At 31.5% G+C, this 16,766-nt stretch overlaps 1 protein-coding gene across 4 annotated transcripts in view; it reads right to left on the minus strand.

Moving 5' to 3' along the window:
• Window positions 1–287: 287 nt before the first annotated feature.
• LOC139491181 (glutamate receptor ionotropic, kainate 2-like) overlaps window positions 288–16,766 on the minus strand; it is a 90,755-nt gene continuing 74,276 nt past the window's right edge. For all 4 annotated transcript variants that reach the window (XM_071278643.1, XM_071278641.1, XM_071278642.1 and 1 more), the window contains 10 exons: window positions 14,945–15,112; window positions 13,055–13,210; window positions 10,909–11,010; window positions 10,634–10,747; window positions 9,323–9,532; window positions 7,720–8,062; window positions 6,927–7,144; window positions 4,988–5,210; window positions 3,976–4,241; window positions 288–3,607 (listed from right to left, as the gene is read on the minus strand). In XM_071278643.1, coding sequence (XP_071134744.1) covers window positions 3,437–3,607; window positions 3,976–4,241; window positions 4,988–5,210; window positions 6,927–7,144; window positions 7,720–8,062; window positions 9,323–9,532; window positions 10,634–10,747; window positions 10,909–11,010; window positions 13,055–13,210; window positions 14,945–15,112 — 1,971 coding nt within the window. In that variant the 3' untranslated portion in view covers window positions 288–3,436. The remainder of the gene's footprint in view (window positions 3,608–3,975; window positions 4,242–4,987; window positions 5,211–6,926; window positions 7,145–7,719; window positions 8,063–9,322; window positions 9,533–10,633; window positions 10,748–10,908; window positions 11,011–13,054; window positions 13,211–14,944; window positions 15,113–16,766) is intronic.

Consider the following 16,766-nt stretch of genomic DNA (forward strand, 5'->3'; position numbering starts at 1 on the left):
TCATACAAACAAGACTTATCATTGACATTTCATTCAGGTAGTTTCAAGGTCAAATCTATAATAATCTAAGGGAGTACAGAAAATAAAATAAAACCCCAAAAATCAATAACTGTTTTAACTTGTATCAGTATGATTACGACATTCATATTAGGATAAAATGTCGTAAACGTAGTAGTGTTTGTTGCCAGAAACATGATATGTTTGTCATAAAGTTGGTAAATAAGTGTTGTATCACATGCCATTACCATCTTGTTTCATTAGTTATTTAAAAAAGAAAAAGGCTTAAATTCTAAAAAATATTTTATTCCTTCAGAGATATGTACATTTTGACATCATAACTAGTGATACAATGATTAAATATAAATGATAGTGACAATCAAAAATAAAGATGAATAATCTACCAACGTTTTCATCTAATTAATTATCAAAGTTTAAGTTTTTAAAATCAACTTGAACTTCTAATATAACTTTAATGTGATCATAAACATTATCTTTTTCATATTTTACATTTTTATGCATGAGATAAAAGTGCTGATCTAAACGTTTTCAGTAGTATTTTAGGCACTCTTACCACTTTTTATGATCAGAGGGTAAAAATCCTAAACACAGAATATTTTGCCAGTATATGATAATATTTTCAACTCGTGTATTTACATTTATGTGTGCAACGGCACTATAGTTTCGACTGTGATACTTATAAGAACTACCTTATCAAAAAAAGAACTCAATATACATTCGACGAATATATAATACACAGGTATCCCACTGCAGGTTCATGTAAGTATGGTAAATGTATTTTTAAACTTAAATGGAAGACACAATTACATGACATAGTGACGTTAACATGATAAAATTTTTCAGTATAACGTTAATTACTCCGTTTGTATCACTATACATTACTTTGTTTATTATTCATAACAATACAGTTGGCACAAAACCATTATGTTTTTTTATCTAATTTTTATAAAGACTAGTTTCAATGCTCATGACATCATTTAAATTACCTTTCAACTGCATTATAGTATCTTTCCGTTTCAATGCAAACGTTCTTATTTTGTACCATTTCTTTCTCTTTCTAATACTGTTACAATAATACTGCACAATTCTTTTAATCATAAGTTTTAAATGACAAAATAGATGAATAAAATACATAATCAGTACATTATTGCAATTAAGATGACGATTTATAATAAAAGATCACACAATGAAAATATATACAAATGTTAATGTACCATACTTATATGACAATTCATGTGATGTTCATGACATTTGTTTGTTCTCATCAACATTTGTATCTACAAACGGCATACAAAGATGTGAACATATCTATCATGAACATGTATTTATGGACGGATGATATTGCTCTGGACATGTTATATCAAAGATCTTTTGTTTACATCACATATATTATATTTTAGAAAGGAGGTTAAACCAATAATATGCATGGTATATTTGAATAACGTTAAGGTATTGTCTGAGAATATCATAATTTGGAGAAAGTGTAATCTATAATATGGAAAGGTACATTTGAAGTAAGTTGTGGTTCTAATTTAGAATAAATAGTGTATTTTTTTTAATTTCTTAATTTCTATATACAAATGAAATTGATACCTTATGTTTGAATAAAATAAAATTCAATAGTGAAAGTGGAAAATAAATAAGCATTGTCAAAATGGTAAAAAGCGCGAAGATAATATATATCAAACTTTCATATAAGGATTTATGCTGTTAATAATGCTGGAAATATATTATAATTTCTCCTGAATATCTACGTCCTGTCAGTTGTGTTGTCGAAGAAAACATGTTTCAAACCTTTAAACTCCCCTCCCCCTAATAAAAACACTTATTTAAAAGAAATACCCTTATTGTGAAAAATTAATCAATAAAGTCGTAATACACAATGAAATCATTAATTTGGTGTTGTCCTTTCTCATCAAAAATTTAACGCTATTTTTTTTAGTATGTAACAAAAGATCATTTTTTGTAAGAATAATTGATTAAAAGCAATTATAGTTTCATCCATTCAAATAGCATGACACACAAACATTTAAAACAAACATGGATATATATATACAAATGGCACATAACCTTTATTGATTTCACATTGTTAAAGGTCAAATCAACAATATGGTAAATATTCAAAATATACACATCATATTGCATAACTTAACATTAAGACTTAAGATCAATATTCAATAGAACACATTTGAAAGTTTTATTATTGCAAGAGACATGAATGTAAAATTAAACTAATTATGAAATGAAATGGTCAACTTGATCTGAACAGCTTTACTGCAGTAAATTCACACTGGTTCAGACAATTCTTTTGCAGTCAATTAAGATCTGTCTATATTATGTTCAGACAGTTCAATATTCTTTTATTTTTTACCTAAAAAATACCAACTACTGATTTGTTTTGAACAGAGCATAACAATAATGGATTGACTGCAAGGAAAATGTGTTAAAAGTACTTTGTTTAAAACAGGAAAAATGGTTGAAAAATAAATTAAACTCTAAGCCGTACTTTATATGTTAGTTTTCAGATGATGTTATGGTCGAAATGGCAGTTTAAGACTAAACTTCTTCTACGAGGATTAAATTGGTAGTTACATTTTATTTTATTGTTCATAACTTTGATTGTTTGAAACATGGAGCCACATTCCGGATTGGCCTAGTAAAATGCGATACTTTTTTTCCTCATCAGTATAACTTTATATTTGATTTGATTAGACTTTTGACAACACTCACAAAAGCTAAATATGTCCTACATTGGAACATGCAGTTTATTCGTAAAGCATATTTTATTTACATATCACAAAGGCACTTTTTTCAAAACTAACATTAAATAGTATAATCATTTAGAAGTATAATGCGAAACGCATTTCTTCTCACACAATAAAAGTTATACATAGCATTAGTTTTCATCGCGACATAAATACAAAGAAAAATCATTTTTATGTAGATAGATTTTTGACAGGCTCACTAGACATTAAAAAACAAGATATCCTTCTGATTAGTATGTTTATCGTCTTGATAAATCTTAAAGAAATTTGGAGTGATTATCTTTTTTTTATCAATAAAAAATATCACTCAACAGTTTGATTGACGATGTGAAGACTTAATTAGGTTAAATTCTAAAATTAACACACACCACTTAAGTTGTCGCCTATAAAGCACAATACCAGTTAAAATACTGATTGATTTATATCAACCATCGAAACTGCTATTTATAATACCCAACATTAAAATATGTCTCCTGATTTAGTACATTCACCTGTTAGTCATCGTTTCAGAATCTATGTCATTGTTTTTTTCACAAGTATAAAGTAACGTCACATAATTAGCTGTATAGCTATTGCTGAGGACAATTCAAATGAATCATGTCTTGGTGTACGTTTTCTTCCAAAACGTATTAGATTCTGAAACATTGTATCTATCATGCATAATATTCTTTTGAACCCCCATAGTTATTACTAAGCATTGGTGCTGTCTGTATAATTCCATTATCTGTTATTTCTAAACTGCTTTTTCTGTTAGTTGGTTTTGTAGATCCATAACAAGTCAAGGCAAACCGGAACTCTTCTGACATCTCAGAACACAATGTTTGCTGAAACAAAATTATAAATGTTGTAGCATCTCTAGTGTTATAAACAAGCCATGACTTTAGGTCAGACGTTATTGCAACAAAGCTTGAAATACTAATAGATTAATCAATTAATTGCATGCATGGCTCTCGTGTCTGAATATATATGATATCATGTGAAGTCCATTAAATGATTTTGTCATTTTCTGCAGTACTTCTCCGACCCTTGCGCTTATAATTTGTGTCATTCGTCAGCTCTTATCAAAATAGTATTCTGGCCAAAAACAGTAGAAGGTTGAAGAGTATGGTTGAGGACCAGAAATTCAAGTGCCATCGTTTCCTTGATTTGTGATGTATTCACAAGTTAAATGAAGAAACATATATATATTTACCTTATCTTCTTTTGCATTTTTCCTGGCTTTCCATACAAATTCACACATTGATATGAAAAACCCTCCGATTACTCCTCCAGCTAACACAACAAATACACCTCCGACATTTTTAATTGACAATGCTTTAGTTGTACTCTTTTTAACCTCTGCACAAACTCCACCTTGAACGCGCTCTTTTTTCCACCACTTGACCTTAAGTTCAGCTATCTTCTGCTGTTCTTGCAAATTTAAAATTTCATCAGAAAGAGCGTCTCGATATGGCGAACCTATAACATAAATGAAAGCTGCATCCTGTGGACAAACAAAACAAGACAAAAACTATCGTTATTCAATGAAAATAGCTAATGAATTCAAACTCAAAGAAGAGAAAGGACAAGGAAGGTGGATGAACAAAATCATCTTTTATACAAGTCATACTCCTAGCCAAGAACTTTGTTCAAACGCACAAAACAATAAGCCAATATTAAATATTATTTGAAAGACAAGAGTCTCAAGCAAGAAATGATATATTATTTATTGTAACTATGCGATATCAACAGTTCCAACAAAGACTGTCGCCGTACAGTTCAATACATTTTGTGTGTTTATTGAATGGAGTCATGTTTTGTCAGTAAACATTTTTTACATTTACATGGATTCCGATCTTTTATACGTGTGAAATTGTCTGATTCACATTTGTCCTAGCTAATGAAAATGTAATTGTTCTCAATACAATAAAAATAGAGAATCGCCAAAGGATGAAAATCCACTGCTTAGCTAGGAAGTTTTGTTTTTAATCCTGGAAATAATAAGTTCTGCAAACAACTGTCATGTTTTATAGTAAAGGTAGGAAGAAAATCTAAAACAGTCATCAGCGTTGTTCGAATGAAACTATAAATGTGAAAATTAAAATAAAAAAATAGCAAACGCCGAGGAAATTCAAAACGGACAGTCCCTTATCAATACTTTTAATATTAATACTGCGAATGTGTATTATAATAGAAAATATTAGTTTTATACAAGTATGACTTACCTACGGGCAAACCAATCCCGTATCCTTTTGAATCAAGCAGACCACCAATCTGCATTAATTCACATTTTCTGGCAATCACGTATTCAATATAAGTAGATTCAGCAAAATATGCATAATTGCCATTTTCAACTTTTCCCATTCCTTCAACATTACTACTAACAAAGTTATTTGAATCACTATCCATCACCGTCCACATTTGTTGAAAAGTTGGAAAGACTGAGTCCTATATTATAATAACAAAGCAAATACTTCAATTTCAAAATAAACTCATCATAGATACTAGGATCAAAATTTTATATTTACGCCAGACGCGCGTTTCGTCTTAAAAAGACTGATCAGTGACACTCGAATCACAAAATGTTTAAAAGGCCAAATAGAGTACAAAGTTGAAGAGCGTTTTATTATGTGCATTTATTATTTCGATTTTGACCTTTTGGACTAAAATGGACTAAAATCCCGTCCTTGCATTTCCTATCATGATTTTCTTGATAGAGGGTTGCTGCTCATAAGGAAGCTACTTAACCAAGAGTTCCAAATGGTGAAGTTGAAATCATCCCTTCGTAAATTTTACGGACGCCATCACTAGTTGGTTGACCATTATTGAATAACCGTTTCACAAATGATATCGGATATGTTCCTTACGTCGTAACTACAATCCCCTTCCCTTTCATGAATGTAACCTACCGAATTAGACTATTTACCGGATTTGTTATCACATAAGCAACACGACGGGTGCCACATGTGGAGCAGGATCTGCTTACCCTTCCGGAGCACCTGAGATAAGACCTAGTTTTTGGTGGGGTTCGTGTTGTTTATTCATTAGTTTTCTATGTTGTGTAATGTGTACTATTGTTTGTCTGTTTGTCTTTTTCATTTTTAGCCATGGCGTTGTCGGTTTGTTTTCGATTTATGAGATTGGCTGTCCTTTTGGTTTCTTTCGTCCCTCTTTTTTTCTTAGCAATTTAAGACAAAATCATGTTTAATTCATATTAAAAAAAAATAAAATAAAAGTTATAATATCATTGCGATCATAACACTGTAGGATTTGTTTTGCAATAATAAAAACAAGGCAATAATTTGCAGTTATAAAAGGTGATAGATGAGTAAAACATTTCCTATGATTTTCTGGTATTTTTATTATGGAATATACAAGTAGCGTTTAAAACATATTTATTCAAAACAAATTATTCAGGTAGATTTTGACTGTCTGTCAACTGAAAGAATATTTCTTTCTAATTACTGTCATGAAATGATCCCAATCCCTTGTCTAACAAAATAAACATGTTAAACACATGACCGGTTTTCAAAAAAAATATCTTTGAAGTGTAAAATGGATTACTGTAGTGGTATCTTTTATGAATTTAATAATTAGTTTTGACGTTAATCATAACCCTCAAAAATACGAAATACTTTTTATAAACCGAACATTATTTTTAACAAGTACATAATTAAAAAAAAGCAAATGCTCCGCAGGGCGCAGCTTGATACGACCGCAGAGGTCGAACCAGAAACAGTTGGGGCAAGTATGGACACAAAATTATTTTGATACAGCTCTGAATTTAGATTGTGATTAAATAGTTGACACAGAATAAGTTTCTGACACAGATGCAATGGAAACATACGTGCAAGCATAGACGACGTTTGATAGATTTAAAGTGTATGATTTGACATTGTTTTCTGTAAGTTTCATTAGAATGGATATGATAATATTGTATTTTAAGCTCCGAAGGCATCAATTGTTGATTTGATAGTCGCAAATACCTGTTTACTGGCTACGGTAACGCGTCACAAGAAAACTCAAATTGCGAACATCAAATCACCGATTGATACTGTCGAAGCTTAAAATTACAGTTATCTCCTAAATGGACAAATTGCGGATAAACTATGATATTTATTTTAAAGAAATATATATATATATATGCAAATCAAATGCTCATACCGAAAAGAACTTTGCTGTGCTACCAGTTTTTTGAGTACCATATTTTATAACACTTTGCTTTGCCAAATCCTCAGCTCCCTCTATTGGTGATACCATTCTTTCGACTGTTAAGAAAGCAGCTAAATTGGCAGTGTAAGACGATATTATTATAAGGGTAAAAAACCACCAGCAACATGCCACCAATCTTGTTGAAATTGCTCTAGGTGCTACCTCAGATCCTGAAAATAGTGAATTATTTGTTTAATATTCATTTGGCAAAGATAATTTATAAACAATCATTAAAATGGAGACATGTCTTGATAGGATTTTGTAAAGTTCACATTGCACGTTTTGTATGTCTCTCAGAAAATACAATTTGAATATATGGCCTATTTTTGGTCATAAACGGCTAGAAAAAGATTCGATGGTCTGGCAAAATTGGCATGCAATGCAGGATATCAGTAATTTTCCAGGGCACCTACTAGAAAAATGGGATTATCTTTTGTTTTCTATGATAATGTTATTTCCTTGTTTGTCCTTCCAGCTCGTTTATTTTGAATTGATTTAACCCTCCTTCAACAGGAGGGACAAATATGTCAAACACCGGCAAGGACATATATGTCTATGTTTTAATTTATGCAAGCTTCTTATCATTGCTGTCTCTCTTTCAAAAAATAAATAACAAAACGTGAATTGTATATATATTGTTGTCAACATATTTCGTAAATTCATTAGCACATTATATTGATTTTTTCTAAATATAAGCAAACAATTCTAATTTTGGAATATTTTAAATTTGAATCTGAATGAATACCTTGTTGCATGAGAGCTCCAATTGAAAACCAAAGACTATTTAAGATGGAAAACTGGTTTTCGACAACGTCTGTTTCTGGATTGCAAGGATGTGGGTTGCACCATTCATATGGCGTAAACCTGGCTATCACAAACAACATAAAACTAACACACATAAATGCCGCCAATAAATAAATCCACACATCTGTTGATAAAGGGTCTAAAAACGAAAAGAGTTTTGGAGGTGCAGGTTCCGGTTTCTTGAAGAGGATAGATATTCCTAGATTAATGAAGGGCTTTGTGAAGTCAATGTATTTTTCTCTATCGTATGTAATTGTCATTCCAGCAACTGCAAGATCTGCTTTCTGAAATAGAAACAAAATATATGATTCGTTTACAGAACCTAAATTAGATAGAGGTTCTAGTATTTTACATTAAAGGTTTTAAACGCTTATAGTCAATAAAATTATTATATTTTATTTTAAAACAAAGTTATAATCCTTGTTTAGAATTTCAATAAAATAATATTTCAAAACTAAAACTTAAAGGGGCACTAGCTGTCAAATTCATGTTCACCGATTCTAATAAAATTCTCACATTTGATTTATAACAATGTAAAACATTTATCCAAACTATTAAAAGTCTAAATAAAACAATAAACAAGGCACAGGCATGAAAATACGTAGCTTCGTTTCGTGTGTATTTGAGTCTAGACGCCATCTAATTATTTATCGAGTTGACCTCTATAGTAATCCGATGACCATATAAGCGATGTAAACATAAATATAAATAGATTGAGCAAAGACGGGCTGTTGAATTATCTAGGTCTATTTAATTTCATATTACAGATAAAAAATAAATGTTTATCATCTTTTTTACCTGTATTAGAATGTTTATTTGTGGATTGAATCAGTAAATCAAATGATTTACCTTTGTTTTCACTTTCAATGTTGAAATTCTCTTCCTTTAAATAACTTTACACATACAATTCACATGTTATCCATCTCAAGCTAAGGGGTTACATTAAAGTTAAAAAAAACAATACGGATTCAATGAGGTCGAATTATTCACTTGCAAGTGAATAATTCATAATCAATGTTTTTTTGCTTATTTTTACAAAATTAAACTTTATTGGCTACTAAAAATGAATTATATTTTCACTATTTGTATTTCATTACTGATTGAGCCAAAACAAATTATATTAGGTTTTTCATATATATCGTAGCTAGTGCACCTTTAAATGAATATTATTTCATGAAAACGCTTTTACAGTTATATTAGAATGAGGAATGGAAACAGTGTATTTGTCAAAGAGACAACATTTGGACTATTGAGCAGAATGTCTACCGAGTCGTCAACGCAGCGAAGAAATTCACTCGGGAATGTTTTTTCAGCTGCTCCCTAAACAATAGTGTAAACTAGTCCAGCGAAAATGAGTCACACTACAAATGTAACATCGAAACATGCAAACGAACCATTTCATTTTTAAAAAGTCGACAAATCCAACAAGACTAGAGATTCCTGACTTGGGACGGGCGTAAAAATGCGTCGTGTTTTGTGAGATATCAACCCTCCATATACATCTGGTAAATGTAGAATAAACACACACATATTAGTATACTAACCCCTTCTACAAGTTCTTTCATCATACCATCACATTCAATTAGCTTAGTCCGACTGTTCTCCTTACAACTACCATAACCATCAGCAGCTTCAATTGTGTAGTTGAATTTTAATTTTTTCTTCAACAATTCAAGAACGTCTATTACAAATCCCTCAAACTTGGGAGCACCTGGTTTTGCCTCTCCTTCAGGACGCATTACGTATGGTGGATCCTAAAAAGTAGACACATAATAATTCAAAATCAAACATCTTGCATCTATTTTCTTAGATTCCTCGATATGCAAAAAAGATAGGTACCGCGTGGAGACCGTGTACTAGTATATTCCAGATAGGTACCACGTGGAGACCGTGTATTAGTATATTCCAGATAGGTACAGCGTGGAGACCGTGTACTAGTATATTCCAGATAGGTACCGCGTGGAGACCGTGTACTAGTATATTCCATAGTAGGTTAGGAGGAAGGCGGGGCTTATTTCAATAAACGGTTACAAGTGGAAATACGACTTTGGCATTTGATTATTTAAATGTATTGAAAGTTCTGTTTTATATTGGTATATGAAGGTAGTTGATATTAAATTATTATTGTTGATAATAGTTTTTTTTCTGCAGACCAATTGAAGTTGGTTCTTAAAATTGAACACTTGAACACTTTAATATAAAATTAAGAAAATGTGTTTGATTGCAAATGAGACAACTCTAGTCTAAATTCAACGAATAAAGATAGTCGGTAAGATAAATTCGTCACATACTGTGTTGGTGACCTAATACAATATATACGGGTTCAGTAAATTCTATATTGGGTTCCAGCTTCGATTTCATCCTATATGCAATCTACTCACCCTGTGTATGTCGTATTAGGTCACTAACACACTATGTAACTATATTATCGTACGCTTAGCAAGGCGCTGGTATTAAAAAAAAAGTGGAAAAGACCAAAACAGAGAACGAAGTTGAAGAGCATTGACGACTCAAAATTTTAAAAGGTTTCCGCCAAATACAGCTTCAGTAATCTATTCCTGGGGTAGAAAATCCTTAACATTTAAAAAATAATCCGGTTAATTTTGAAATGACCCTTTCAATAATTCATGTTAGCACAAAAGTGCTGGACTGGTGACCAAGTCTTTATATCTGTGAAACTAGTACCTTCTTTGGAAATGTAAAGCAATGGATTCATTCTAACTATGACAACATAATATTTGATGTATCAATATTTACAAAAAAATATGAAAAACTTTAATATTTGTTCATATGACAGCCTTATTTGGTGTATATATATTAGATATAGTAACACAAATCGTTTCCTTTTTTCCTACCTCTTTTGTTGTAATTCTCAACACCTTTTTGCTTAAATCTTTCTCAACTTCTACTTTTCTTTCTTTTTCTGATTTTGTTATATTTACTCCTGGTTTCGGACCCCATGTACCAATCTGAAATATAACAAGTAATTATGTGTTATGGTAGAAGAGTCTACAAATCTCCATGCCATGATTGAGTGAATCTTATGAATGTTTTATTTAAATTTTAATAAGAAGGAAAAATATTCACACAGACTGATAGCTGATAAAATAGTAGATTATGATCAATTTACCTTTTGAAGTCCAGTTCTAGAAAGTTCTACAACATCCAAATTAAAATTTCTACGTTCACCATTTTCAAATTGAACTCTTCCAGTCAAACTTTGAAAATCCATCTACAAAGAGATCAAAGGAAGAAAATGTACACATGCAGATATACATGCAGGTTACAATACGACCTTCAAACAATGAACAAAACCCATACTGTATAAAACACCTCGGTATTACCTGACCGTGCACGACCTTCATGGGTAGTCAAGGTCGTTAAAAAAATTAAAAAGTTACCAATTTAACTAAGTTATGAAGATCTGTCACTGGCGTCTATTCAAAAATCCTTATTTCAAGTAAAGTCAGACAATCAAACAAACAAGACAACTGTTTGTTTATCTTAAAATACGGGCTGTACACAGCTTTAGTTATTTCTGAGAGTCTTCACGTTTTATGTATTTCAGTCGCATTATTTCGTCCTGTCTTCTGTTTACTTTAGTTTGGTACAGTTAATCCTTCTGATTCACCTGAGCTTATGACTTTTGATGGTATTCGTGTAGCTCAAACTTTAGTTTTCAATGTGTAGTGTAGTGTTTTGTTATAGTTATTTTGCTTTGAAATGGGACATATCCGCTGTTATAACGTAAACGGCAATAGTGGCATTGGTAAACGTTCAAAAGATATTTCTTGAAGGAGTAGGTCCAGGAGGACCCCTTTTTGGCCTCAAAATATAGCAGTTTTACAAAATTGTTCAAATGTAAACTTTTAGTTACTTATTGGAATGTACAATGCTTCTGCTACATAATTATGGGCTGTTTTTGACAATACAATGCACATATATCGGGTATTAGCATCATTAGGTTATGCCAAATTTCTGAAATCTTCACAACTTAAGCATTTTAGTTAAATTTTAGACGGTTTCCGTCCTAAATGAAAGTGGCCGCATTTGTGTTCATTCTTCATATTAGAGTGTAAGTTGTATTTGATAATAATACATAACATATATAAAGGTTGAGGGTGAACACGGATTCGGCCACTTTCATTTTTGACAAAAAACATCTGAAAAGGGACATATTTTGGCAAATTTGATAGATTTTTCAAGTTAAAGCTTGAATCGGAGCGTTTTAATGACTTAATCAGTTAAAATCTTTCACATAAACTAATTGAATCAACTGAAATAGACACTTAACTGTTTAAAAAGTGTCCAAAATCTTTCGTCAGATGAACATGAAATATGAGGCCAAAACCGGCCCTTACCGGACCTACTCCTTTTATTATTAAGGAACATTTGCTAAGAAGCTACGGTATATACTGTGACCCTTCATCGATAAAATCAAGAAAGGATATAAAAGTGTTGTAAAAAGTAAAATCTCAAAAATTACTGAAATCCGATGAAAATCAAATCGAAAAGTCCCTAATCACATGGCAATATCAAATGACAAAACACATCAAAATCAAATGGACAACAACTGTCATACTGCTGACTTGGTACAGGCATTTTCAAATGTAGAAAAAGGTGGATTGAAACCGTACAAAATAAGAGATTCATAGCAGGTGCTATTAGATGACTAGAAACTGAAAGAAAATAATATCAGAATAAGGCAAACAAAAAATCAGATGGACTGTGTGTATAAAAATGTTAACATGATTTCATGCCTCCGAAGCGCTTTCTGTATTTATCTTCATCATGAAGATTCAAAGTCGAATATCTAAAAGGAAAGGAAAATCGAAACATTTAAAGAGTCATACGATTAAAATGAACTTAAAATAGTAGTCAAATCCATCTATTGTCAATTTTACCTAGTGGAATTGAACCCATTGCTACTAAAAAAATTCTAAATCTATGAAAGTACAGTTTTAGGATGTTTGTTGTTACTCATATAAACACCGAAGTTTTGCCGGGTGATACCTCAAGGACTGATTGTTTACCAACAGGGTCAATACTGTAAAAAGTTAAATCTACACTTTATAAATGTCAAACATCCAAAGTGTTTTTCTGGATCTTACACTAATTAGATTTGTTTTTATATATATAAACAAAACCAAACGGAGGAAAATGTGAAATAGTACTCAGAAATGAAATTACCTAAAGAATGAATATATAGTAACCTAAAAAATATGAGAACATCCTAATTAAGCACGTGTTCGGTTTCTATGGTTTCAAATACTTACAGTTTTCATGTAATTTAATACACTAAGACCATCAGCCCATGATTTGGACTTTGAACATGATAACTCTTTGTCAGTGGATATTTGTTTGGCCTTGCCCACCTCATCGAGAGCATGAGCTGCTAAAAACACTCCATCGTACATTAAGGCTACATCAGTCTGTAATATAACAAGGACAATGATTACTAAGGTAATATACCGACCATCTTCCAAAGACGCACATCTGGGTCTTCACATGTTTTAAAGTTAAATGTATTTGAAGAAGTATTTCACATTTCGCCATGTTATTATGAGTTTGTTTTAAACTTATGAGTTTGAATATCCCTTTGGTTTCTTTCGCCTCTTTTGAATGCATTTCATTAATAGTGAAATGTGATGATTGTGTGTCGTAAGAATAACTGACACTGATACAGTACGTGTTTAGCCCTGAAGTTCCTATTTAAACTTTATAACAAGAATGTGTCCCCAGTACACGGATGCCCCATCCGCACTATCATTTTCTATGTTCAGTGGAATGTGAAAATAGGGGGAAATCTCTAATTTGTCATTAAAATTAGAAAGATCATATAATAGGGAACATGTGTACCAAGTTTTAAGTTGATTGGACTTCAACTTCATCAAAAACTACCTCGACCAAAAACTTTTACCTGAAGCGGTACGAATGGACGGACAAACGAATGTATTACATGTACATGTACCCCCTTCTGTAAGGTTATATGTTCAATCCTTTGTTACGTTAAAACAATATGGATTAACAATAGATCAGTTTTATGGTCCATCTTGTTTATATGGTTATTACATGCTAAAACATATTTTAATTTAATGGCAGATTTCTGAATATTATAAACTAACAGTAATTTCTGAATATATGTATTTATTTTGACATGAATGACGTGTACCTAATGCTGGTTGTTATGAAAGTTAACGACAAACAATAAAAAAAAGAATAAAAATAAGTTTAGTTAAAATTTTATGTACGAATAGGCGAGCCCTGTTTGTCTCATACAGTCATAAAGATTTTTTACAAGTGTAGCGCTGAAGGTGAAAAGTACAGCGTTGTAAATATAAAGTCAAAAATTCACGAGATTCAAAGTCCAGCGCTTTAATTAAGATCTGCACAGAAAGTAGACAGGGTTCTCAAGTAAGACATGTTTTACCCAACCCCAACCTCTGGTTCCTATACTAATGAATACAACAATAATACAACACATTAACTATACCTCCATTGCATTTGTACTGTTATATAAGCTAAGAAAGCTGGACTGTATCCATTAAGCAGCACAAAGGTAATAAATAAATCAGTCAAAATGACAACAAAATTAGGCATTATAATTATAGAATTAGACCATGCTCTTAAAATTACATTTAATTTACTTATGATTGATGAATTAGGTACTGTTTTGTTTAACACACATTTTTTAAGATTTGTTTCTTCTTTCTGGGATTGTCATTTTTGAGAGGTCCATGACTTCTCAGAGTCAAATGGCTTTAATTCATTGAAAGGCTATTTTAATCATGGCATTACAAAGTTCCTTAAAAACATTAGCTTCATAAATTTTCATTTTGCACTTTACACTGCAATTTAACTGGTTAGATTTTAAGTTATGGTAGAAATGGTGGAAATCATGAATCAAGATACACGTTTATGTTAGTTTCAAAATTGGATTTTATAATCTTTAAATGATAGTAAGTTACGTTACGTTCAGTACTAGTGACTGATTGAAGTTTCTTTGTTAAGGACAAAAATACATATTAAAAATGTGGATCTAACACAACACATTCGATGCTTTTTCATTTTAATTAAACGAAATTAATGAGTGCATATGTTAACTTCTATATTTCAGTTTATGGTACTTTGTGGTACATTATCTTTTTTTACATTAAAATAGTTACCGGTATCATTCGTTGACCTTGCAATGGCGATTCTCTGTTATTCAACTCTTCAAACACCCAGTCTTCATTGACAGCTACAACTTTAGGATTTTTAGGATCTACTAATCTGAATGCTGTTATATTTGCTCCACCAAAGGAATATTGGTCTAAATCAAGTAATCCCAAGTCCTGCAAAAAAAGAAGATGCAATGATGAGCATGGCTTGAAAAAAAAATATTATCTTTAAAAAAAGGCTTTTTAGTTTATTTTCCTGAAGAAGCCGCTGCGAAAAGTTTTACAATGAGTACCTGTCTTGGGCTATTATACTAACTATTAAATATAATAGCCCCAGGTACCTGTGTAGCAATGTCTAACAATTTCAGTGCAAATCAAATAAGAGGAAAGAAATGATTAATGGTTCATTGTTTCTACCTATCGTTTGAATCAAATAGATCAACAGTATAAATAGAATCGCGGTCAACCATTGTGACCCAAGCTACCTAATCTAGCAATATATATATATATATGTATCTAGGACAAAACTAAATTCAATACAATACATAAAGCAAGTAGCAGACATTTAAAATATGTTATGCTGTGGTACATGTAGTACACACTGTCTTACTCCATGTTAAACAATTTTCTGTGTTGTGTGATGATGTCATTTTTTGCCACAAAACCAGGTTCAACCCACCATTTTTTTTCTTAAAATGTCCTGTACCAAGTAAGGAAAATGGCCATTGTTATATTATAGTTCGTTTCTGTGTGTGCTACATTTTAATGTTGTGTTTCTGTTGTGTCGTTGTTCTCCTCTTATATTCGATGCATTTCCCTCAATTTTGGTTTGTAACCCGGATTTGGTTTTTTTTCAATCAATTTATGAGTTTCGAACAGCGGCATACTACTGTTGCCTTTATTGTTATTATTTTTTTGATTCCAGTAACTGTTGATCCTGCTGTACAAAATATTTTTAGATTCAGAACTGGGCTTCAGCGAGCTAGCTCAATTACTGCTACCTCAACTATGAAAATTGCTTCAACAGAATTTTAATGAAGTGTTGTATACTAATTATTTTTCTGAAAAACTAATTTGTGGTTAAATAAAATGAAGACTGATAAACGACTTAATCATTTCTTTATCTTCAGATTTGTAAAATTGTTTCATTCAGAACAAAATGACCATTTCCGTTCAAAATCCGTTTCTAGTAATTATGCCTTAGACTGTAAAGCGGTAAAGAAATCGCTTATATGTTTAATCTATGAATGCTTTTCAATGCGTTAAACTCGTATACCAGTACTTCCAACCGTTCAGTTATGTATACATTTGTCAAACTTTTTTTTCTGTATCTCCGATTCTCTTCAGTTTATAACTATCATACGAGCATTCTAGTTGGAATGAACAACAACATGTGGATTTGTTCTTGCACAATAAACATCACATTTAATAGATCTGTATGAAAATCCTTTTTAAGAATCGTAAAAAAAACAAAAAACACAAAATACGCTTCTTGCATATTAAAAAAAACTCAGTGAGATACATTTTACCGGATTTGTTATAATATGAGCAACACGACGGGTTCCACGTGTGGCCGAGCAGGATCTGCTTACCCTTCCAGAACACCTGAGATCACCCCTAGTTTTTGGTGGGGTTCGTGTTGCTTATTCTTTAGTTTTTTTAATGTTGTGTCATGTGTACTAGCGTTTGTATGTTTGTCTTTTTCATTTTTAGCCATGGCGTTGTTAGTTTATTTTCTATTTATGAGTTTGACTGTCCTTCTGGTATCTTTCGTCCCTCTTTTACCATTCATGTCCAGTGAAGGATGTTTATTCAATATTGTCGACAT

The sequence above is a fragment of the Mytilus edulis genome, chromosome 10, assembly GCF_963676685.1.
Source record: "Mytilus edulis chromosome 10, xbMytEdul2.2, whole genome shotgun sequence".
NCBI classification, from domain to species: domain Eukaryota; kingdom Metazoa; phylum Mollusca; class Bivalvia; order Mytilida; family Mytilidae; genus Mytilus; species Mytilus edulis.